Source organism: Danio rerio, chromosome 22 (assembly GCF_049306965.1).
Source record: "Danio rerio strain Tuebingen ecotype United States chromosome 22, GRCz12tu, whole genome shotgun sequence".
NCBI lineage: Eukaryota > Metazoa > Chordata > Actinopteri > Cypriniformes > Danionidae > Danio > Danio rerio.
Window position 1 is genome coordinate 13614059 of NC_133197.1, and position 24589 is coordinate 13638647.

Genomic DNA, 24589 nt, shown 5'->3' on the forward strand with positions numbered 1-24589 from the left:
GGAGCTCATTGACTTGACACATTTTTTGGTAGCTGAAGAAATAAATTGCAATGACATTACAATAAACGAAAAACAATACAAAATAGCTCAATAAAATTAATACATGGCTACAGATTTATGTACTGCATACAAGATAAGAGTTCTATCTTAAGGGACACCAGAGAGTCGTAGATTGCTTGTGTTTCATCTTGTAGATGGATGGTTTAACACATGTCTTTAATTGAATGTTACGAGGATGTGACTATATGTGAATTTAAAGGTTATGATTCCAGTTCCATTAAGAGTTCCTAGTACTTTTTATAAAGTATTGAGTTTTTTTTTTAGTTTTTCATCAATGTTAGACCAACTTTTTTGAACTTTTTTTTACAGACTAAAAGATAAACTCATATACTATACAGAATTACGGCTAATTTATGCATCTGCGTAGAGTAATTGGCATAACCCACGGCACCTGCCTTGCACGTAGCTGTGCATTTATACTTCTGCATGCTGTTTTTGTTGCTCTGCAATAACACTTCCAAAACGCGAGCTGGCAGTAGGCTTTGTGTTTCTCTGTATTGTGTTTCTTCATGGATGTTTTGTTTTTTTCTGAACACTACAAGTAGCTAAAACTTGCTCATTCTAACGTGGGAGTCAGCGAACTTGCAACAGCTTTAGTTTTGTGTTTACCCTCTGATTAAAGTTCCCATTAACAGCTACTCTCAGCCCGCCCACACAAGTTACAGCTACCAAGCCGACCAATCGCAGAACTTGTGCTATACATCAATGCGACGTATAGTTACATTGTTTGAGACGTGCATGTCGGCATCCCCGTCAGCTACTGCAAGGGTTATGCGCTCATGTGAAGGCTGCACCAGATCAAACTTATACTTTATTAAAGTATAAATCAGCCTTTACAGTACTGCTAAACACTCATGATTACAGACATAAATAGTACAAGAGTCTGCTTCCGTATTCCAAAACTCCTATATTTAAATAGAGATTTGTGATATACACAATGCATAATATCTCAGTTTTTTTTTATTTCTAGCTATATTTTGCTGTGGTTTTTAACTGACAAGCCCATGTTCAGCTAGACTCTGAAGTTGTCGGATCAGTGATTTAATAGCTTTATCACCAGAATCTGCGATAACAGACACAAAAGGAAGGAATATAGCGGGATACAGAGGGATTATGGGAGGTAGACACTTGTCTTCAGTCATTGAAGTGCCCCAGGTGTCGTTATCAGAAACCATGATTACATCCTTGTCAGACCTCTAAGTTTCTAATCCATCAGTGCTCTTCTTTTGCCCCCTAATACCTCCATTGACACATCCATCCATGCCAGTGATAGCTTTGTGGAGTATAAAATGAGATCTTTGTGGCTGCCGCTTGCGTTGGAAGATCAATAGATTGTATAGGAACACTCCACTTTTTCTGGAAATGGGTTCATTTAACAACTCCTCTAGAGTTAAACAGTTTTATTATTTTTGAATTCATTCAGTCCATCTTTTAGTCTGGCGTAGCTTAGCTTAGCATAGATCATTGAATCGGATTAGACCATTAGCATCCATTAGAGTTTTTATAATTTTTCTGTATAAAGTTTGGCTCTTGTGTAGTTACATTGTGTACTAAGACTAATTTCTGGCATAATAATCAAGGAACTTTGCTGCCATACTATGGCTGCAGCAGATGCAATGATATTACTTAGTGCCAATACCTGCATCCATGGTTTTCTATTGATCTTAGCATGATGCTAATGGTCTAATCTGATTAAATGATATAAGCCAAATTAAAGGTACTCCTGCCAGACCCAAAGATCTTCTGAATGGATTAAAAAAGGGTTAAACTCAGCTGTGGGGAGCTCCCAACCTAAGATGATCCTGAAGGGGATCTTGAAAAAAAAAAAGTGGAGTGTTTCTTTAAAGTACTTCTTCAGGTCTTATAGAACTGAGGGAGGTCAGTGCTGTAATTTTTACAGTTCATCAATTTCTGATGGATTGAATTATGAATAAAATAAAAGGATGAAGGAGATTTTTTTTTCTTATAGGTTGGACTGAATGGAGTGAAAGCCAAGTGGTATTGCTGACCTAGTTTGGCATCTGTTAAAAGTAGATTAAAAGAAATGGACATTTTAAAGGGAATGAATCCTTCCACCAGTCTTTTGTGTGAAAGGCTTTAAAAAACACACATGCCAAAGATGCTTAGCTCCCTTTGAAGGGTTCATTAAGCCTTTAAGTAACTGGCATGAAAGGTCCTTCGAAGGCCATCGTGTTTCCTTTCAAAGAGTTTTAAAAATATTTTTTCACCTTCCAACTTTTCATTGCATTCGAATAAGTACACTCTAGTGTCTCTTCAACCTCATTTTAACTTTTCTGCTGTAAATTGTTGAGTAGAAATGAAATTATTATCAGCTTCTCTGCGTTATTTGGCCCTTTGGTTTTGTTTGATATTCCTTTCATGCTTCTGTGATTATTTAGTCCAACTAATTATAGCTTGTTTTACATATCTGCGTTGTTTTGCATGTCTGTCACGTCAGGAGCAGATTAATAGTGCTCATCGTCTCAGACAGAAGTTGAGGCAATCATGCATGGAAATAGAGTCTGTTTCCTTCTCCCCCAAAGCCAAAGTGTTGCTCACCTTAAGAAATCATAAGTCACAACTGGAAAACTAGCATTTCTAATCCACAACAAGGTGGGAAAATTGTATCGTTTTGAATAGACCTGCAGGAATTTGAGAAAAAAGTTCCTGCATTTTCTTCTCCTAATGGAACCATGCTGACATAAAGTAATGTATTCACTTTTTGGATGGTAGTTATTCATTTTCATCACCCAGTGAGTGTTTTAGTTGGTTTAATTGACGGAACCCCTGCCGCACCGTATGCATGCGATTTTTAGTTCAAGGTGTCCTTTGATATGCTTTGATATCTTTCTTTTAGATCCTAGCGAATCAAACGCTCTAACAGTGATAAAAGACAATTTCATCTGGATATTAGGTCTGTAAATTCAGAGCGTTTTACATTGCTGTTTCTATTTAGAATGGCTACCGTTTATATTATGTGAATTCATGTTGCAAATGACAAATATAAAAGTGATTTTTATTAGCTTGTTTGAGGTAGTGTGACGTGCAGAGTGGAAACCGTGCAGGGATGTTGTTCTGTAAAGGCTTATGTATCTTTAAAGACACTTTAAGTGCCTTTTTGTGCTGAAGGAAATTACAGTATTTTTTATGGACAAGCTGTTTACCTCTGTCTTATTTCCAAGGGAAACAAAACATTCAAGATGAATAATGTAAGGGAAAGAGGAATTGGTGGTGTTAGCTGAAATGAAATGGTGTCTCGGATGTGAAGAAAGGCATTAAATTTTGATAAAAGACTGATGATGTTTGTGTTGTTGTTTGGAGTATAGTAAAAATGTGAACGTGCAAAAAATAAGTACATTCATAAATAGGTCAAGTGAAGGTCAATGATTTGGCACATTCTTGTTTCAGAAGTCTCAATGATACAGAGAATAAATCCCCATCTGAAATTTGTTTTTGTTTGACTTTAAAACTAATTTCCAACTTAAGATGACTTTTGCATAGCCTTTTCCAAGATGAATTAAAAATTAATAAACTGTAAAGATCTCTTTATCTCATGCATTACATTTTGAATTACATCTTGTCCCCCTTTAGCTATATCACACCAATCTGTAGCTACAATCTTTCTGAAGAGTTTTGCTTTAATGATCCAATAATCTGATTGCAGCATGTCTTATTATTCTCAGTGCATCAAGCGTTTGTCCTGCTGCACAAAGCTAATCAAGATTGTCTCCGTCCTTTTTGTTTTCCCAGCAGGACAAAATGGAAATCTGCCAGTGTTTGATTATCAGGTTTGGAGGAATGGTGAAATAGCAAAACCGATGCAAGATGGCTGCCCACAGGATCAGAGTAACCAACAACAACAATGTGCTCCCTAGGTGTAAATCAGAGGGCACTCTTATTGATATTGATGAGGGAGTGACTGAGGCGAGTCTCGTAGATGTCAAAGGTCAGTATATTACACCGCTAATAAACCTACAGTACCTTTGATTCAGTCGTGCAATGTAAATTTCAGATCAGTAATTCATATCAATTTGTTTAACGTTACAGTGCCTTCTCCCAGTGCCTTGCGTTTGGCCCCATCGACTTCATTTGGGACTGCACGGGAAGTTGTTGCCATTAAGGATTACTGTCCATCCAGTTTTACCACCTTAAAGTTCTCCAAAGGGGATCATCTCTATGTGCTGGACACATCTGGAGGGGAATGGTGGTACGCCCACAACAACCGAGAAATGGGATACATTCCTTCAACATATGTCCAGCCAATCAACTACAGGAACTCATCTCTTAGTGACAGTGGAATGATTGACAATCTTGGGGACTGTTCGGAGGAGGGCGCAAAAGAGCTAGACCTGCTAGGGGAGTGGACTGGAGTGTGTCTGAAACCCTCCCTGCCTTATGACAACAACAACCCTTTCTCCATGCTGTCCTCAACCAACCCATTTCTAAATGGGTCTATGGATGATGTCCTCGATCAAAACAGCAACGAGAAGCCGAATCAGTGCAACAGCATGGATTTACTTTTCTTTGACTTGCCTTCAGCTCCTATCTCCACCACCAGCAACACAAAAGGGTACAGCATTAGTGGCTTCGATGGGACATCCACCAGCGCTGATCTCGAAGCCTTGCAGATGCTTCGCAAGGACAATCCCTTTTTTCGGAGCAAGAGATCCTACAGTTTATCGGAGTTATCAACCTTACAAGCTCAGTCAAATCCTCCATTGCCTTCATCAGGGTTTTTTACAGGACTTAAAGCTCCCTCGCCAGAACAGTTTCAGAACAGAGAGGACTTCAGGACAGCATGGCTAAACCACCGAAAGTTGGCACGATCTTGCCATGATCTTGAATCTCTTGGGCAGAACCCAGGCTGGGGTCAAACACAACCAGTAGAAACCAATATTGTCTGCAAGTTGGACAGCTGTGGAGGGGCAGTACAGCTCCCAGATACGAATATCAGTATTCATGTTCCCGAAGGCCATGTTGCAGTAGGAGACACTCAGCAAATATCTATGAAGGCTCTACTAGATCCTCCTTTGGAACTGAACAATGACAGATGCTCCACTGTCAGTCCAGTGGTTGAAATCAAGCTGAGCAACATGGAGATAAAGTCATTCATTACCTTAGAGATGAAGGTATCAGTTATGACTAGGACGGAAAGTCCAATGGCGGAGATTGTATGTGTGAGAAGTGATTGCAAAGAGGGTCCCTATTCTCCTGTTCCACAAGCTTACATTTATGGTGATACCATACAAGTTCAGCTGGACAACTTGGAGCCCTGCATGTATGTCGCAGTTGTTGTCCAGGCTAAACATGTTTCCTTCAGTTCAAATGTATGGAATCATATGGTGAAGAAAGTTACATTGGGCCTCTATGGGCCCAAACATATTCACCCGTCTTTTAAAACTGTTGTGGCCATTTTTGGCCATGACTGTGCCCCTAAGACTCTACTAGTAAGTGAGGTTGGGAAGCAAGCAAAATCTGCACCCCCTGTTTCCCTGCAGCTATGGGGGAAGCACCAATTTGTACTTAGCAGACCTCAGGACTTACAGATAGGCATGTATTCAAACATGTCAAACTATGAGGTCAAGGCAAATGATCAAGCTAGGGTTGTTCGTGGGTTTCAGATCAAACTAGGCAAGGTGAGCAGGCTCATCTACATGATTTCATCACGGAAAGCAGATGAGATTTCTGACTTCACGCTACGTGTCCAAGTAAAAGATGATCAGGATTGTATCCTTGCGCAATTTTGTGTTCAAACACCCCAGCCGCCCCCTAAAACAGGGATGCGGAACAATGGGCAAAGGCGGTTTCTAAAGAAGAAGGAAGTTGATAAAATAATTTTGTCTCCTTTAGCAATCACCACCAAATACCCACAGTTTCAAGAACGCTGCATTACCAACTTGAAGTTTGGCAAACTGATCAAAACCGTTATCAGACAGACCAAGAATCAGTACCTGCTGGAATATAAAAAAGGGGATATTATCGCCCTTCTTAGTGAGGAGAAGATCAAACTCAAAGGACAACTATGGACCAAAGAATGGTACATTGGATACTATCAGGGAAAGATTGGACTTGTGCATGTAAAAAATGTACTTGTGTTGGGAAAGGTTAAGCCTATATACTTCTGTGGGCCAGACCTTACAACCACAATGCTGATGGAGCAAATCCTAAAGCCCTGCAAGTTTCTCACTTACATTTATGCCTCTGTGAGGACAATACTTATGGAAAATCTGGGAAACTGGCGAGCATTTGCTGATGCTCTGAGCTACGTGAATCTTCCTTTGACGTATTTTTGCAGAGCAGAGCTGGATAGTGAACCCGAGAGAGTTGCCTCTGTGCTGGAGAAACTAAAGGAAGATTGCCTCAACATGGAGACCAAGGAGAAGAAGTCTTTTCAGAAGGAACTAATGATGGTAAGCCTCCATGTGCATTAATTTGTCTGACTTGCATATTGTGGTTATGTTTGCTTTCTGAATGCACTAGATACCCTGTCCGAAATGGACGACTATTGGAAAATTGGTCACAAAGTACTTGATTTAAACCTGCTTTATGCAGTCCTGCTTATCTGTCTTTTCTCTTATTAATGCTTGGGGCTAATTCTGATGAGAGTGCACTTGCTCTCGTGAGCTGCTCTCTGATGCCTTTCTTATCTGTACAGCTGTGGAAACCTGCAAGTGCAGCAGCAGCCAGAACCCTGCATGGTTTGCTCACTCTCAAACTGAAAGAAAGATTGTATTAGTTTTTTTATCACTGGGCACAGGATGTCCATGGCTAGTAATGTACAAGTTGCCTCTGCCTAATCTCTACAGTGTTCAGAAATACTAATTGTTCGGTGTCCTTTAAAGATTAGTTAATCTATAAATGAAGGTTCTGTCATATTTTATTCATGAAGTAACTTAAATATATAGTGGCACTTGTCTGATATTTTGGTATCAGTCTTCAGTCACTGTGATTAGATTAAAAAGAAAGAAAGTTGGATTAGACATTTAACATGAGTTGGTGAGTTGTGAACAAACAACTTCTTTAGTTCAAGATGTTCTTTCCCGCTATTGTGTTATTGATAAGTTAGTATCTCAACATCACAGAATGTAAGTTGTGAAGCCATTTCTACCTTACATAGCCATTCCACTAGCATTACCGTATATCTCATTCATAAGTAATACGTTTTATGCCCCACTTCTGTCAGCTCAGAAAAGTGGTGCACGGAGAAAGATACGTGTTATCGGTTGTTCAGGCTGAATAGCAAGAGAAAGGAAGGACCTTGTCATTTCAGTCTTTTCTTTTTGCAAACGTTAGCTGTAACATCTTGTCTTGGATAAGCAACACAAATAAGCAACACATTTTAGGTGTTTTTAAAGGTCCAAATGGGGATGCCGGGTTGTCCCTGATATTAGTGTTAAAGCGATAGATCCCTGACAGGAGTCTTTGTTTTATTGTCCACTACACAACAGACAGAGCTTTTGTTGAAGTTAAATTATTCAAGACTCGAGTAGGCGGTAAGCGTCTTTTACAGGGTACAACACCTCAGCAATCGTTCGCATCTCTTTCAGTGTGTTTCTGCTGGCTGAGAGGGAGCTTCATCATTGTTTCCCTGCCGTGCTTCAAGTGCTGACACATTCATCAAGTGGAGATGAGGCTATTATTCCCAAGGCCTGACGTCAGAGGATAGTTGGTTGTCTTTTGTGGAAGAGAATCGATTTTGAAATTGCAGTCTGTAGTCCCTGATGGGCACACAGCCTCCCTCTTGCTATTATTTAGTGGTCTGTCATTTTGAGTTTGGTAATTACGGCCGATGATTTTTAGCTTGGTGACATTTGGAGTTGTGCAGACAATGGGATTGAAGAAATTTTGCTCTGCGTCGAGTCTGACAGGCCAGCTATTAAGCTTAGCGTAGCAATTTATAGGTCTTCCAAGCTAATACCCCCCTGTATTGTGATTTTAACAATTTAGTATGCTGCTTCAATATCCTCACTTACTGTTAGCGTTCCCCACACATGCAAATGTGCTTAGCCTAAATCCATAAATATATGACTTTTCCTATTATGCCAAATTTTGTCATGTCACAAATGGCAGCTTGCCACCTATACTCAGCAAGCTGTGCATTTTGAAAGCTTGTCTAGTTGGTGGTTGGCGAGGCTTTCTGGAAGCTTCCAAAAGCTAAAAGAGCTTGGCAGCTGCCTCAGCCATATCTAAACACTCCTAAAATAAAACCAAACAGCAGGGGGGCACCCCAAGGCTGTCAGGCTAGTAAAGAAAAAGCTAAACAGAGGCATTTTAATATGCTCGGTTTAAATATTTGGTGTGGGCAGAACTGAGGTTATCGCCAGCTAACAGCAAGCCACCTGCTTTGGGTTTAGCGTTGTTGCTTTGTGTAAATGTCACTGTAGTGTTTCGTTGAAAGATAGCATATTTATATTGGTTTATGCTAAAATTACATGGGTGTTTGTGGAGTACTATAATCTCTAGCTGTTTCTGCAATCGATTGAGTGCGTTTTTATCTCAGGTTGCTGACAGCAAGCTGACAGTCTTGTGTCTCTGTCTGGTTCAAACTGGCTGTTTTTGCCACTAAGGGTTAAATAATGCATTTATAAGAGATTTCCGACAACTCCTGCCTGAGGATTGCCTAAGCCCTGACTTTTTTTTCTCAAATAGCCTTGGAGTGGTCGGACACATTTTGCATGCTTCTTTAGAAATCAATGTGAAACACGACCTTCACCCCTCTCTGCCCTCTGGTAGCATAGCTAAAATTAGATTATATTTCTGGGACTACTTGACCATAACTGCAACAATTGGTCTCATTTTACAGTCATTATTGTGAGTGGAAGTAGTGTATTGACATTTAATGTGGCCGCCCGCTACTGTATTCAGGACCATCATTGCTGTAGCTTTATTGCATTTCACAATGAAAAGCTGAAACCTCTCACCCTCTTTGTCTCTCAAATACTCTCATTCTAATTTGCATACCATCTGTTCTAAATAGAATACAAGGTTAGAACTTGTGGATTCTGCATTGTGGGTAGTTTGTTGAAATAGTATAACCAAATAGGTTGTCAATATGTTTCATTGCATTTTTTTTTTCCAGCTTGGTCACTTTATTAATCGCTGGTTGCCACAGCGGAAAGAATTGCCAACTTATCCAGCACATATTTTGAGCAGCGGATGCCCTTCCAGCTGCAACCCATCTCTGGGAAACATCCATACACACTCATTCACACTCATACACTATGGACAATTTAGCCTACCCAATGTACCACATGTCTTTGGAGTGTGGGGGAAACCAAAGCACCCGGAGGAAACCCATGCAAACGCAGGGGGAACATGCAAACTCCACACAGAAATGCCAACTGACCCAGCCAAGGCTCGGACCAGCAACCTCCTTGCTGTGAGGTGACAGCACTACCTGCTGCGCCACTGCATTGCTAATATTTAGGATAGATTTTAGATGAATTTAGCAAAATATTAGAATGTTTATTCACACTGAAGTTTTGTTAAATTTTAGCTCAATGTTAACACATCATGCTAAAAATGTGTAAATATACATTTTTAACATGTTTAATGTATAACGTTGAAGATAATGTTAAATGTTGAAATGTTGAAAATGTTGTTGTTTTTTAAACTATTAAGATATAATAAAAGAGTTTAGCTTGCTATTTAGCTATTAGAACACTTATGTCAACTAGTGTTGGGTATCGTTTGGGGTTATTTTGATACCAGTGCTAAATCGATACTTTAAAACGGCGCCTAAACCAATATTTATTTTTATTTTTTATACATTGTAAAACAATTTAAAAAATACAAAAAGGACAACATAAACATGTAACAATAAGCAAATACACTGTAGAGTACTTTGAACAACAACAACAACAAAAAAACAATTAAACAAAAACAAATAAAATAAATAAATAAATAAAAAAACAATAGTGCAATCTTACAAACAGAAAAAACAAGTCTACAATGTGTTGACCAGAACTAGTATCCAGTACCAAGCTGGGAGTTGGGTGTAGGGGGCTCAATCAGAAGCTGAAGATTTTGGATGTGTTTGCGAAGATGTTCCCCTAGTTTTTTCTAATTTCATAAAATAAAGAGCATTTCTTATCCAACAAGTGTGGGAAGTTGGGTAAAGGCTCTTCTAGTTCTAATTAATCGCATAGCCAGAAGGGTCAAGAAGGCTACAAAGTCTACAAAATGAGAGGGTGGTGTGGCTGGGCGAGAGAACCCTAAATAAACCAATAAGTGGACACGATGGGATATCAACAGTGCTAATAACAGACAACGAAAGGAAAATTTCCCTCTAAAAAGAAAGCAGGGAAGGACGGGACCAAAAAGAATCAATAGACTGGTGGATGCGAGCTAGCCTCCTCTTGCACCAATGAGCTCTGTGCACTAAACCGATACTTTTGAGCCACAAAATTATAGTGGAAAATCGTTTTATTCGATAAAAAATTGTTTTAAACATTTTAGTTGAACAATATAATTAAAGTTTAAAGTATACATCAAATCATATTTTATATATTTGAATTGCATTAATATATTTCTGTTGATCATTTGTTTGTTCGCATGAATGCAAGATTTGCGTTATGCAAAATTTTATTGCATTAGCTTACTACTAACCTCTAGAAAGGCTGTCATTAAAATCAGTGAGTGAACTCTTTCTAGGGTTATGACTTGAATGGTCACTGAGAACGTTTACATAGACACCAATACTCCAATTTTATTATGAAGTGTCAGATGATGTCGTACATTTCAAGTGTCTTGAAAGTGTCAGATGATGTCGCAAGCTGTCAAAGACAGTATTTAATTCCATTCGTTTGCAAATGTTTCATTAAGTTTGACATGTTTCCCACGCAACTTTTGTAACACATCTACTGCACGTTGCTGTGTCAGAATCCTTGCTTTTAAAATAGAGCCATACTTTAGACTGCTTACTTTAAGCAAATTTGATGAACGCAATCATGGGTGTTGATGAATCTGAAGGGAGTCGCGCAGCGGATGCTCTGTACTGCGTGCTTTACCTTCGATAAGCAGAAAAAACAGACGCCTAACATTGCTGACGTTGTCCCTAAAAGTTGTTTATAATTAAATGTCTATAGATAGTGTGACGATGCATATCTATCTGTGCCTTTGATGCACCCCTTGATGCTTCTCACTTCCTTGTCGCAGCACCAGTGGCACAGAAATTCATATGATGATTCACTCTGGAACATACCGGTTACATAGTTACTGGTACCATCGGTACCCAACCTTAATGTCAACATAGATGCTTATGTCCAAATTTTGTTATATAAGAGTAAATGAAAGTTGTATAAAAACATTATTTTTACTAATTGCTAACATTCAAAGAATTTTGTTACAACAGTAGCATATTAACTTGACGTACATACTTTTAATCTCTCATATGAGCACACAACATCTCATAGCTAAAATGGGTTAGCATGTCCAATTAGCATTCATCACCGTAACCTTTTCAAAACCACTTTCCGAGACTTTGACTTATGCTAACCGAACCGCAACATGATTGAATCCAAATCATTTACATTCATTGCTAAGATCCATCAAGACCCTTCCTATTAAATAACATCTTACAACTGAGATCAAGCCGCTCTTGTCGACAGAGATCATTTGTTTCCCGGGGTTACGTTTTTCCTCGGCACAGTCAGTTCTGACAGCAGACATTTGTTGTCAATTTATTTCCTGAACCCTGCAGTCTAGAAAGCACCTTTGCTGTGTGGCTCTCAGTCAGGACTGTCTGATCCGGCCGAGTTTTGTGGTGCCAGTGGTGGATGTTGGCAGGTATAATCTGTCTGATGATGGGGGAAACCAGGTGATGGGAGGATGCCAAAGATAAATCTATAACTGCTGTGATTCGTTTCCATTGCGTGATTGATGCCGTGATGGATCGCTCGGTAATTGAACGTTTGAGATATCTTGCCATCATTCTCTGAAATTAAACTTAATGGGAGGGAGTCAGCTGGATCCGGAGGGCTCAGGAATGCCACAAATTCAGAGTCGCAGTGTGAAAATGACATATTAGAATATTATGTTATCACAGGTGCATGAAAAGCCTAACATTGGTGTGGGAAATAAGTTCTGGAAATGGAATTTTGTGCTATTCTTTTCTTTTTGGGCATTACATTATCTGACTTGACAGTTTAAAAAACATTCCAATAATAATTAGTATTATTTTTATTTTATTTTTAAATTACATTTATTTATCTATTTTATTAATTAATTAATTTATTTTTACCTTACCTAAACTTACTTGAGAATCTGGAATTATACTACCTGACAAAAGTCTTGTCACCTATCCAGGTTTAGGAACAACAAATATTTACTTGACTTCTAGTTGATCATTTGGTATCAGAATTGGCTTATATGAAAGGCAAAGGCCTCTAGATTACGCTTTTCCCAAAATAAAATATGATCATGCCTTGATTTTTAAGTATTTAATTTGGACAGTAAGGTCTGACTTTGCTCATGCAATAGTCTTATCACTTAACAGAAATATTGTGCAGTATAGAATATAAAGTCATGCTGCAGTGGAAAAAGAATGAATAATGTGTATGACTCCCATGAGCTTGAAGGACTGCATCCATACATCTCTGCAATGACTCAAATAACGAAGTCATCTAGAATGGCAAAGAAAGCAATCTTGCAGGAATCCCAGAGTTCATCAAGATCCTTTGGATTCATCTCCAATGCCTCCTCCTTATTCTTACCCGACATGCTCAATAATGTTCATGCCTGGTGACTGGGCTGGCCAATCCTGGAGCACCATGACCTTCTTTCCTTTTAGGAACTTTGATGTGGAGGCTGAAGTATGAGAAGGAGCGCTATCCTGCTGAATGATTTGCCCTCTCCTGTGGTTTGTAATCTAATGGGCAGCACAAATGTCTTGATACCTCAGGCTGTTAATGTTGTCATCCACTCTGCAGATCTCTCACACCCCCCCAAATTTAATGTAACCCCAAACCATGATTTGTGAATAACCAAAATTCACAGATTTTTGTGAGAATCTTGGGTTATAAGTTGTTGCTCTTACAACTGGGATCAACGACAAGACTTTTGTCAGGTAATGTATTTGGGGAAGAGATAAAGTGTTTAAAACATTTTGGAATTTAAGTAATAATAATAATAATAATATGCTCTTTTATTATTTATTTTTATTCCCATTTTTCTCAATTTTCTAAATTTTAAGCTGATTTAGCATTTCACAATTTAGCATTTAAACTTTTTTCAAATATTATCATTGATCAACTTTTGTACGTGAGATGTACTTAATTAAAAAAAAATAAAATACATCATTTTCAACACTATGATCCTTAGTTTCCGAAAGTAAATTAGATTTTAGTCAGATTCCTGCCTTGCATACCAGGTTTTGACTTCTTTTGTTCCGTGGATGGATATCCTTGTTTGCTCTCTGAATAAGTGATGGATTATCATTTTTGGCTGAACTATTTTTCAATATGTTGGGCAGAATGCAGAACAAATCTGATATTATACATTCACCTGCAGAGAAGGAGGAAAAAAAATGCCTTCAACTAGAAAATAAACCTCCCCTCATTATTCTTCTACTGGTGAGAGAGAGAGAGAATATCCTTGACGGCTTCATTTTATTTGCTTTTACAGCTAAGAAGAAAGATCTTTGGTCTTCCTCCTACTCATCGGCTTCCCTTCCTCCCTGCTGTTTCTTTTCTTTCCACCTCTTTTTTGCCTCGCATCTCTATCTAAACTACCGAAACGCAGGAAGCCACAGCGGGCATCCAAAATAGTGGAAAGGAGATCCCAGACTTTCTAAACTCACCGGTCAATTTTATCTGTCCTTCATCCCTGTCAGGTTGTCTCTGGGGAAAGCAGACACTTTTGCAATCCCATTTGAGAGCATGTCTTTTATAGTCAACCGTTCAGCCACTGTTCCCACTCTCTTAATGGCTTTTCTCTCTTCTTTTTTTTAGTGATTGGAACTTTCCTGTAAAACCTGAAATTGGTTTGAAACCAGCTTTCAGGTCAGAAAGTCTGAGGAGAATTCCTTGTGCTTAAAGCAATAGTTCACCCCAAACTGAACGATCAGTCATCGTTTGGTCACCCTCAAGTGGTTCCAAAACATTTTGTTCTGTTTAACTTTGATGAATGTTAGAAAGAAAGAAAGCAAATCTGCGGAATTTGGTGGTAACTGGTTTCTTCAAAATATCTGCTTTTGTGTTGAGTAGGCCAAAGAAAATGAAACTCATTTGGAACAAGTGCAAGGTGAACTAGAACCTAAAGTTCCTTGACGAACTTTGATGTTGGCTTGTGAAATCCAACGTGACTGCACTGGGACTCAAAGGCAGTTGGCAGAAAGCGCATCGGCATCAGTGGGTGGTGAATGTGAAGAGTTATTTGGGGGACGAGGGGGGTAGTGAATGTGAATACCTGGTGGGGGCGGGGTTTTGGTGAAGCTAACAAGGTGGTGGATGGTGAGGAGGGGGTTGTTGTAGATAAAGAGCCAGTAAGCTGGACTTTGTTCCAATGTTAAGTCAATGGGATTTGAAGTCTCTATGTTTTAAATGGAAGTTTCTTCATCATTGTATGTCAATGGGCAAATTTGGGGCACTCTTGCACCCCAGGGGTACAACTTACACACCAGTTTAATATGTAGATTTACACAGCTTAGCAGCCTCTTCAATTGTGGAAGATCACATGTTTCTAAGAATTTTTCTTTCAAAGTTATGATGTCAAAATTTGGTCCAATGTTAAGTAAATGGGATTTTTTTACAAGTTTTTTGGTTCAGCTTCTGGAAAACCAAAAGCCAGATCAGTTCGAAAACATATAGAAACTCGAGTCAGGGTAGTCTAAAAATCTGGCCGAAGTTTGGTGGTCATGGCATTAAAGTCCTTAGAGGAGAAGGAGTTTAGAAAAAGGAGTCTAGGTGTAGACATGGCAGTATACTATGGGTAATTATTGTGGAATGTACTGTACTCGGAGTAGCATTTGATATTTGTGTGTTTTAGGGTTCTTTATTAATGTGTTTCATTGTGAAAGTATCATGCGTTCATCATGAGAGACACATTTCAACCAGTTCACTGTCTCACAATGAGAAGTAATGATAATTTAACACAGTATGTACAATTAATAGACAACGCAAACATATGGATGGGATTGGAATTACAGAGTAAATATTGTGAGGCAGCTGCAAAGATGTTGGTTATCAAGTAATAAAAGCACAGCGGAAGATTGAAATGGTATAACTTAAAGATGCACTATGCAAATTTTGAGATGAATGGAGTCCCAAACACTCACAACCAATCAGCAGTGTTTATGTTTTCAAATATCAATATTGTGACAACTTGTTCAGGATGCAGTGGCCTGACGCAAATAAAAGCAGTAGAATATAACCCATGAGTAATTTATACTTCTTATACAACTGATGTAGTGCAAAACACACAAATCCAGCCTCACTGGAAATGTGCGCCCAGGGCTACATTTTTCCCCCTCTCAAATACGTTACTGAAGCACGTTTTCTTATACCTGCCATTTTTCATAAGTCCAACAGAGGCCGCTGTATACATTTTTGAGTATCTCAACATCTTTCTTGTGCGCGTCCATGAGAGAAGCTGGTTAGCCTGTTTGTAGTGCATAATATATTGAAGTAATATTGACTGACCCACCGACCACCTTCCCTAAACCCAACCAATAGTGTTTTCAAAAGCAAGCTAGAAAAGCGAAAAGCCATTGTGGTCACATGCTTGACCTCACATTGCTTTTTTTGAGAAGTTTGTTTTACCTGGTTTCTGGAACCAACCTTTGCCAGACTCAAACCTCGGTCTACTCAACTCAGATTCTTTGCCTTTTTACACACAAAATGGAACCATATGTGCCCGCAAGCACATATTTATCGGTTCTCAAAAATGTTGCCCTGGGTACAATTTCCTATTGAGCCTGTTTAAAATTATCATGAATTGAAATAAACCGTACAACATGATAGAGAAATATTTAAATCATCTTTAAAAATTCTGTATTTAACAGTCATTATTACTTTCATTGTAATTTTTCTGAAATGTAGTAGTTATTACTATGACAGCAAAAATCTTAAGAAATACTATTTGATATTTGTATGCAGATTTATTGTAAATGTCTATCTCTGTGTAAAGACATTTAAATAAATTCATTTTTAGAGCTAAATCATGTTTGTGTTAGCATAAATATTTAATATGTATTAATATAGCATTATAGTATTTAAATAATCTTACCTCCCATATTTGCCTGCAAAGCGACACCAATTCCAGTCATTTTCTCATTTCTATTTTCAACCAACTGACTGAGCTTGGCATCTGCATTGTGATGTTTTAAGAGCCTTTTTGACTTTAATAACAGTGTGGTTGTGGCTCTCAGCCAGTTTATTTCAACGTTGTCCTGCACAGATGGTCACGTTTACATAAAACTCAGATATTCGCTCTATTCCAACCCCTGTCGACCATTCCAGCTTCATTAAAATGGTAACATTCTGAACAGGTGGCCTCCGGAATGTTCAGGGTGTTCTAGTTCCGGAACATTCCTTTGTGACGGACAGACTGAAGAATTCTGATCGTGCCGGAGGTCCCATTCCTTCACAATTCATCATTTTCTATATTAACCAGGTAATTTCGGCCTGAAATGCTCTTGTTGCATTCCAAACTGCTCCGATCAGGGTTTGACATTCCTGAGAGTCTGGAATCTGGAAAGGTATTCTGATGGGACAATGTTTGCATTTTTTTCAAGGCAGATTTTATCATAAGGACGGATAGAAAGTCTTTTATGCTTTAAGGCAATTCATTCCCTTCAGGTGAATAAAAAAGAGGGGATTTGGGGAATCACTCCATAATTCAGAAAATAATGTGAACAAAAATATATACTTTCTATCTATCTATCTATCTATCTATCTATCTATCTATCTATCTATCTATCTATCTATCTATCTATCTATCTATCTATCTATCTATCTATCTATCTATCTATCTATCTATCTATCTATCTATCTATCTATCTATCTATCTATCTATCTATCTATCTATCTAATTATCTATCTATCTAACTATCTATCTATCTATCTATCTATCTATCTATCTATCTATCTATCTATCTATCTAATCTATCTATCTTAAGTTTGCTGAAGTGGAGATTTATAGCTCAGTGTTGGAGAAAAGCTAATTTTGAGAAAACGGCCTTAAAAATAATCAATAAACACTTAAAAGTGTGTTTTGGAGGTTTTATTTACTATAGTCTCAAAAGAACTATAGTGTTTTGTCCTAAGAATTTAGTAGAATTTGAACATCAGTTTATTTTCCCATCTTAATACCAAACGTTTCAATCAAAACAGCTTCTTTTCCTCATTTTCATGAGTAACGCCAGACTGCTTTATCAGTGGATGCTCTTTATGGTCTTGCCAGTAAAACAAACATTTTCAACCGAAACGTCATTCTCATTGTTTATAGAGCTCGTTTCGGAAAGGCTTACGAAGATGAAAAAGTTCAGGAAGTGAATGCATAAATAAAAAAATGTCTATTCAGAGGGCGGCATTTCACCAAACCATCTCTGGAAATAATCGCTTGACCCTGGGCTGACGAGACAGCATTCAAACAATAAATAAACCGTCTATCTCAGAGCCAATTCTTTCCTCTCTGACTCCATTGGAGGCTCATTTGTGGAGGGGATTGCTGTCAGTTAGTCTTTGACAAGTGGAAAGTCCTTCCTATTGCTGTTCAGATCTAAAAATGGCCCGAGCTTTCTCAGCATATTTGGCAAAATCTGATTATTGGAAATCTGGACTTTAAGTCAAAAGCATAATTGATCAAATTTGTGGTTTGATTCCCAATGGATGATTCTTTTAAACAGAATCCCAACAAATTTTAAATATATAAGTCTGATTGCTAAGCAAATTAAATTGCACAAAAATCATGAATGGAATAGTTACTTTTCCTAACAAATTATTATTGTTTATCGTTATTTTAGTGAATCAGACTCTATAATGTCATCTGATTCCTGAGCCAAGGATTCATATGAACCAATTGTTTAGCAAATCAAAAACCTAAGTACATAAGTATGAGATTTCCCAAATAAACGACTCTTGAACAGGATCTTCTCGGGGAATTAAAAGTCGTAATGTATATGATATTGTCTGAAACATACAGCTCTACCTAAAATCTGATTCATGAACAAATGACTCTTCAGGCGGATCTATTATGATACACACAGCACCTACCAGTTTAGACCAATTCATAAACAAATGACTCCTTTGAGCCAATATTCTTTAGTGAGTCAAAACATAGAGCTCTACCTGTAAACTGATTTATAAACAAATGACTCTTTTAGACAGATTAATTTGAAATATACAGCACAACCATTTTAGACTAGTTCATGAACAAATGACTCTTTTGAGCCAATTATTCTTTAGTGACTCAAAACATACAGCTCTGTAATCTGATTCATGAACAAATGACTCTTTTGAGCCAATTATTCTTTAGGGAATCAAAACACACAGCTCTGTCATCTGATTCATGAACAAATGACTCTTTTGTGCTAATTATTCTTTAGGGAATCCAGGTTTACCTGTAATCTGATTCAGGAACAAATGACTCTTTAGGCAGATCACTTTGATGTATACAACACTAGCAGTTTAGACCAATTCGTAAACAAATGATTCTTTTGAGCCTGTTATTCTTTAGTGAATCAAAACATACAGCTCTACCTGTAATCGGATTCATGAACAAATGACTCTTAGGCAGATGTGTTTTATATATTAAGCACTACCTGTTTAGACTAAACAACTCTTTTGAGCCTGTTAGTGAATCAAACATGCACAACTACTTTTTCTTGTCATCCACCTAGTTTGATTATTGAACAAATGACTCTTTTAAACCTGTTATTCTTTATTGAATCAAAAAATACTGCTCTACCTGTAATCTGATTCATGAACAAATGACTCTTTAGGCAGATCACTTTGATATGTACAACACTACCAGTTTAGACCAATTCATAAACAAATGACTCTTTTGAGCATTTTATTCTTTAGTGAATCAAACATGCACAGCTCCTTGTTTTTGTCATCCTCCTAGTTTGATTAATGAACAAATTACTCTTTTGAGCCAATTGTTCTTTAGAGAATCAAAACATACAGCTTTACAGGTACCTGTAATCTGATTCATGAACAATTGACTCTTTTAGGTAGATCAATTTAATATATACAGCACTACTAGTTTAGAGCAATCCATAAACAAATGACTCTTTTGAGCCAGTTACTCTTTAGTGAATCGAAACCAAATGCCAAGGCAGATCATTTTGAGTGATTTCCACTGAATGACTCTTGGGAAATGGTTCATTTCAGTGAATAATAACACACAGCTCTTAGTTTGCGATATATGTCGCAGAGGGTACGTTAACGCAGGATATTTGCTGCCTTTTTTGTAAGTAATTATCCGAAAGACTCATTCGTCATCAGTTAAAGGTTAGCTGGAGGTTGTTGTTAGCCGCAGTAATGCAACTCTGTGCATTTCTTGCGAACGTAAATGTGAGGTGAGCCTTCCAACAATAATAAATTACAAGGCCATTTGGCAAGAAAGGAAATTAGCAAGGACTGCTCAACTGAACGTATTTTTTCCCCCTTTAATGACTGTGACATTTCGCCATCTCATCCCAAATGTCAGAATCAGCAGACCTCTTTCTTCTGTCTGGCTGAAAGCGCAGTGGAGATCAGTCGGCGATCGGCCCGCAATCAAATTAAAGCGTGCAGAAAGAGACACGGACAGAGAAGGATGGAGAGAAAAAAATAACAGAATAAATGGAAATGGCTTTTTCCAGAAAGCCAGAGTTTCATTCGTTTGAATATAAGATTTGCATTCAGTGGTGTCAGATATTGTTGCTGTAAATATGAGGCTGCCATCTTAAGAAAATTAAAATATGTGTTTGTGTGTGTGTGCATATAAATAGGTTACATATTTTTGCTGGTGTCTACTTTTTAATTAGAGTATTGATTTAGGTTTTTGTACATGCAAAGCAGGTGTTTTTATATTATTATCTATAATACCAAGTGCATTATTGTCACGCGTATATGCGTGCGTGTAAGTGAATTTAACTCTTTATGTAACTATAACAATTAATTTTATTTCCTCAAAATTTTGTTGTTTGTACTTTTATGAGTAAGATTTTATGATTAAACGCTAGATTAATGCACAAAGTTTATATTACAACAGTTTTGCATTGTATTGAGCACATCTCTATTTGAAAATGAATATTTTTGTCCATTTCTCAGTGAATTTAGGCAATGTATTTTGGTGCATTGAAACAAAACAGATATATTTATTTAAAACATGTTTTAGTCACCAAACATATTTATTTTGTTAAAAAAGCTCCAGATTTGGCTTCAGTACTGACTAATCTAATGTATATGCACAAATATAACATTGTATCGCTTCCTATTAAAAACATGAATTTAAAAGATAGATTTGTGAGGGGTTTACCTATATGTTGAGTACTGTATATTGCTTACTGTATATTGTTTACATGGTCACATAGCAAGTCATTCAACAAGCATTTAGTTTGTGCTAGCTTTTGCAGCTAGACATTGCTTTACAATACCCTTGATGGGTGAACATTAGTCAGTGGGGGAGTGTCTTTTGTCTCTTCAGGTATGAATTATTCATGACCACTGTCACTCATACGCATACAGCTGAGATGACCCAACATATACTTTACAAAATGTAAATCATTGTAATGTTTTCTTTTAATGAGAGAACAAAATAGTTTTTACATAATTGTGAAGTAAATATTCTAGCATACGAGACTGGTTACTCAAAAGTCTTATTCAGACCCATTCAGTGTGTTTTTTGGACCTTATTTCAGCTACATTTTTTTCTTTAAATCCTACTAACCACGCATAATATTTTATTTTCTAAAAAACGCAAGCATGTACATCAATATTTCTCACATGTTATAGTAGCACAGTTTGTGCTAAATAAAAAAGTACACATGATGGCTAACACTATGTAATATCAGAGTCCCTTTGAGGCAAGTCATTTCACTCAGCAGCCATCTTTGCAGCCTCTCACGCAGTATGCTTTGGGCATGTTTGAATAAGGAAACATCAAATTCTCCAGAATTACATGCCAAGCTCACGATTGCACATGCTATTATGGATAACCAATAAAATTCAACAACGACTGTTCGTATCACACAAAATCTACAAAAAACTCACAACTAGCCCGAGCCCCTCCCCCGGAGAATTGTCATTCTATATCGATCACTGATTGGCTCCTGCAAGGGGCACCAGCCCAACAAACTACAGTAGGTTCAAAATTTCCAAGATGTTTACAAACTTCTCAGTACAGAAATTGGAATTAACACAGTAGTTATATTAAATATTTACATTCAAATTTTCATTTTGTTCTGTTAAAAAGTGTAAAGATTAACTCTGTTATATTTAAATATTATATAATTTTTTCACACCTAAAAAAAAAACATTTATTTCAAAAACAGAAGACTTCTACACACAAAAAACCCTAAAACTATTTAAACCATCTGGGGAAACTGTATTCGTATCACAGTATATATTGCAGGGAAATAAAATATCGCATTATCAGATTTTTCTCACATCATGCAGCCGTTATAGCAACAGTTTTTGTTGTTGTTGTTCTCAATTTAGTTATATTTCTATTTTGCTTAGTTAATCAAATAGATTTTCTTCAAATCTTTTTTTTTTCTGTATACTTAAACGTTTCGTATGTGTCTCTCCTTTTGTTGCTGTTGTTGTTCTGAAACTGAAAGTTTGTCATGTAGTTTATGCTTCACCTAAGCTTTTTTTGAAGTGGCTTCAATAAAGAATATTCATGCGTCTCTGGATTCAAACAATCCTCAGCGCTACAGCAGGAGAATAAATCTGAAATCCCCTCACAGCTTTATTGCTCTTTTGAAGTGATTCGCCGGAAGTTTCCGCCTCCCTCGTCTCTCTTATACACATCCATGGTCTTATAAAGAAGAGGAAAGGAAGTCATTGACTTTATTTACCCATCAGGGGATGTTCTTGTGATTGTATACATCTTCTCATCTCTCTGGGAATCTCCCTCAGCTCTGCTTCTGCTTTTCTTTCCTCATATTTTTCCCTTTTTGGGCTGGAGGGTGAAGGAGAGAGGGGGATTACCAGACCCCAGGGGTCCCGGCTCGGTCCAGACATGCCTGTGTTTGAGAGGAAAAGGGGTCATTCGCTCATCTCTGGACTAGACTGCAGTTTCCTGACCTTGTGTATTCATCTTTTGAGAAGTTGAGACTCTGGTTTATTGTGGATTTGTTTTAAAGCACATTTAGCGTCGCACATTAAAGCACTTTCATTTGATTGCGCATCTGTAGTGTTTGCGCTCTGAGGATTGTGACAATTGGATTTGGGAATAAGGCCTTCTTGAAGAGTTCGCTACAGAAGTATAATCTAAGTGTATATATAATGTGTGTGTGCGTGCGTGTGTGTTTGTTGTTCATTTAAGCTGATTCGCATCGTTATACATACAGTTGAAGTCAGAATTATTAGCCCCCCTTTGATTTTTTTTTTCTTTCTTTTTTAAATATTTCCCAAATGATGTTTAACAGAGCAAGGAAATTTTCACACTATGTCTGATAATATTTTTTTCTTCTGGTGAAAGTCTTATTTGTTATATTTCGGCTAGAATAAAAGCAGTTTTAAATTTTTTAAATACCATTTTAAGAACAATATTATTAGCCCCTGTGAGCATTTTTTTTTTGATAGTCATCATTATACAATGACTTGCCTAATTACCCTAACCAGCCTAGTTACCCTAATTAACCTAGTTAAGCCTTTAAATGTGACTAAGCTGTATAGAAGTGTCCTGAGAAATATCTAGTAAAATATTATGTACTGTCATCATGGCAAAGACAAAATAAATTAGTTATTAGAAATTAGTTATTAAAACTATTATGTTTCGAAATGTGTTGAAGAAATCTCCTCTCCGTTAAACAGTAATTGGGGGAAAAAATAAACAGGGGGGCTGATAATTTAAGGGGGCTTAGAATTCTGACTTCAACTATATGTGGGACTAGGTTTTGCATTGTATTATTTATATAAAGTATAAAGTAAAATAAAGTATTTTTAGAGTCATTTTACACAATTTTATTATTCATAAATTATTTATTTATTTATTTTATTATATTTAATTTTTTTTATTATTTTCAAAATCCCCGGGCATTGTTTACCAGAGCAAACACATTTTAATTTTTTTTTTTTTGTAAAAAAAAAATATATATATATTATTAATATATATATTAATATATATTTTATATATTATTATTAATATACTTTTTTATCATTTATTTATACATAAAAACTGCTAATGTATGTAAACTTGAAGGGTTAATATTGTTAACTACCCTGTTTTTTTTGTTTTTTTTTTGATGGACTACAGAGCAAACACTGTTGTCCAATGACTTGCCTAATTAAACTAATCTAATCTAATTAAACCAGTTAAGCATTTGAATTGCACCTAACTAGACTAAAAATGAGTCACTAAAAATGACTAGTTAAAACTATTGTGTTGAAAAAAAAATCTCTCCATCAAACAGCACTTGGGGAAATATCAGATAAATAATTATAGGATGGCTATAAAATAATAAATATACACACACTATAGATGGATGGATGTTTTGTGGTGTATATAACATCATATTGGAGTGAAAACATTATTGCATATAATGGTCTCAGAACTATCACATTCTAATAACTCTACTAATATAACTCTCTAATGGTGTTATTATGAATTATAATGAAGATTTTATGCGAGGCCAGAGGGCAGCAGTAATGTTAATGGCGTTGTTCAGGAAACATAAGATTAAACAAACTCAAACATTTAAGGCTGTATGTGATTTTTAATTATTAGCAAAACTGCAGGGCAGCATCTCAAACTGTGCTGTAAAAGGACATTTTCAGCCTTTTTTATGACCATTCTATGCACTCACAGGCCATGTTATTAGGTTATTAGGTAAACTGCAGCAAATGATTTTCTTACTCTGAGTTTTTGTCTCTTTTCTAGTCTGGTCAAATCCACTCGAGTCAAATCTAGTCTAGTCAAATCTAGTCTTGTAAAAAATCTATTCTGTTCAAATCTAGTCTAGTCAAATCTAGTCATGTAAAAAATCTAGTGTAGTCAAATCTATTCTGTTCAATAGTCAAATCTAGTCTAGTAGTCAAATCTAGCCTAGTCAAATCTAGTCAAATAGTCAAATCTAGTCTAGTCAAATCTAGTTTAGTTGTCAAATCTAGTCATGTAAATACTTAAATCATGAAGTGTTTTCTAGACATGTAAAAATGATTTGCTTTCAGATATAATAGTTTTAAGAGTTTTTCCTTAAAACAAACAACTGAATCTGCAATGCGGGTCAGTAAAATTATCTTAGTTTAAACCAATGCTTTTTGATTTAACAGTTTATATATATATATATATATATATATATATATATATATATATATATATATATATATATATATATATATATATATATATAGTCTAGAAACAATAACAAAAA

General features: G+C 36.7%; 1 protein-coding gene across 3 annotated transcripts in view; it reads left to right on the plus strand.

Moving 5' to 3' along the window:
* Nucleotides 1–24589, plus strand: part of sh3bp4a (SH3-domain binding protein 4a) — a 56678-nt gene that overhangs the window by 27512 nt on the left and 4577 nt on the right. For 2 of the 3 annotated variants that reach the window (NM_001316330.1, XM_073936354.1), the window contains exons 2-3: nucleotides 3814–4006; nucleotides 4108–6470. In NM_001316330.1, coding sequence (NP_001303259.1) covers nucleotides 3886–4006; nucleotides 4108–6470 — 2484 coding nt within the window. In that variant the 5' untranslated portion in view covers nucleotides 3814–3885. Of the gene's footprint in view, nucleotides 1–3810; nucleotides 4007–4107; nucleotides 6471–24589 lie in introns of all 3 variants that reach the window. The other variant, XM_005161697.6, reaches the window with a different exon arrangement.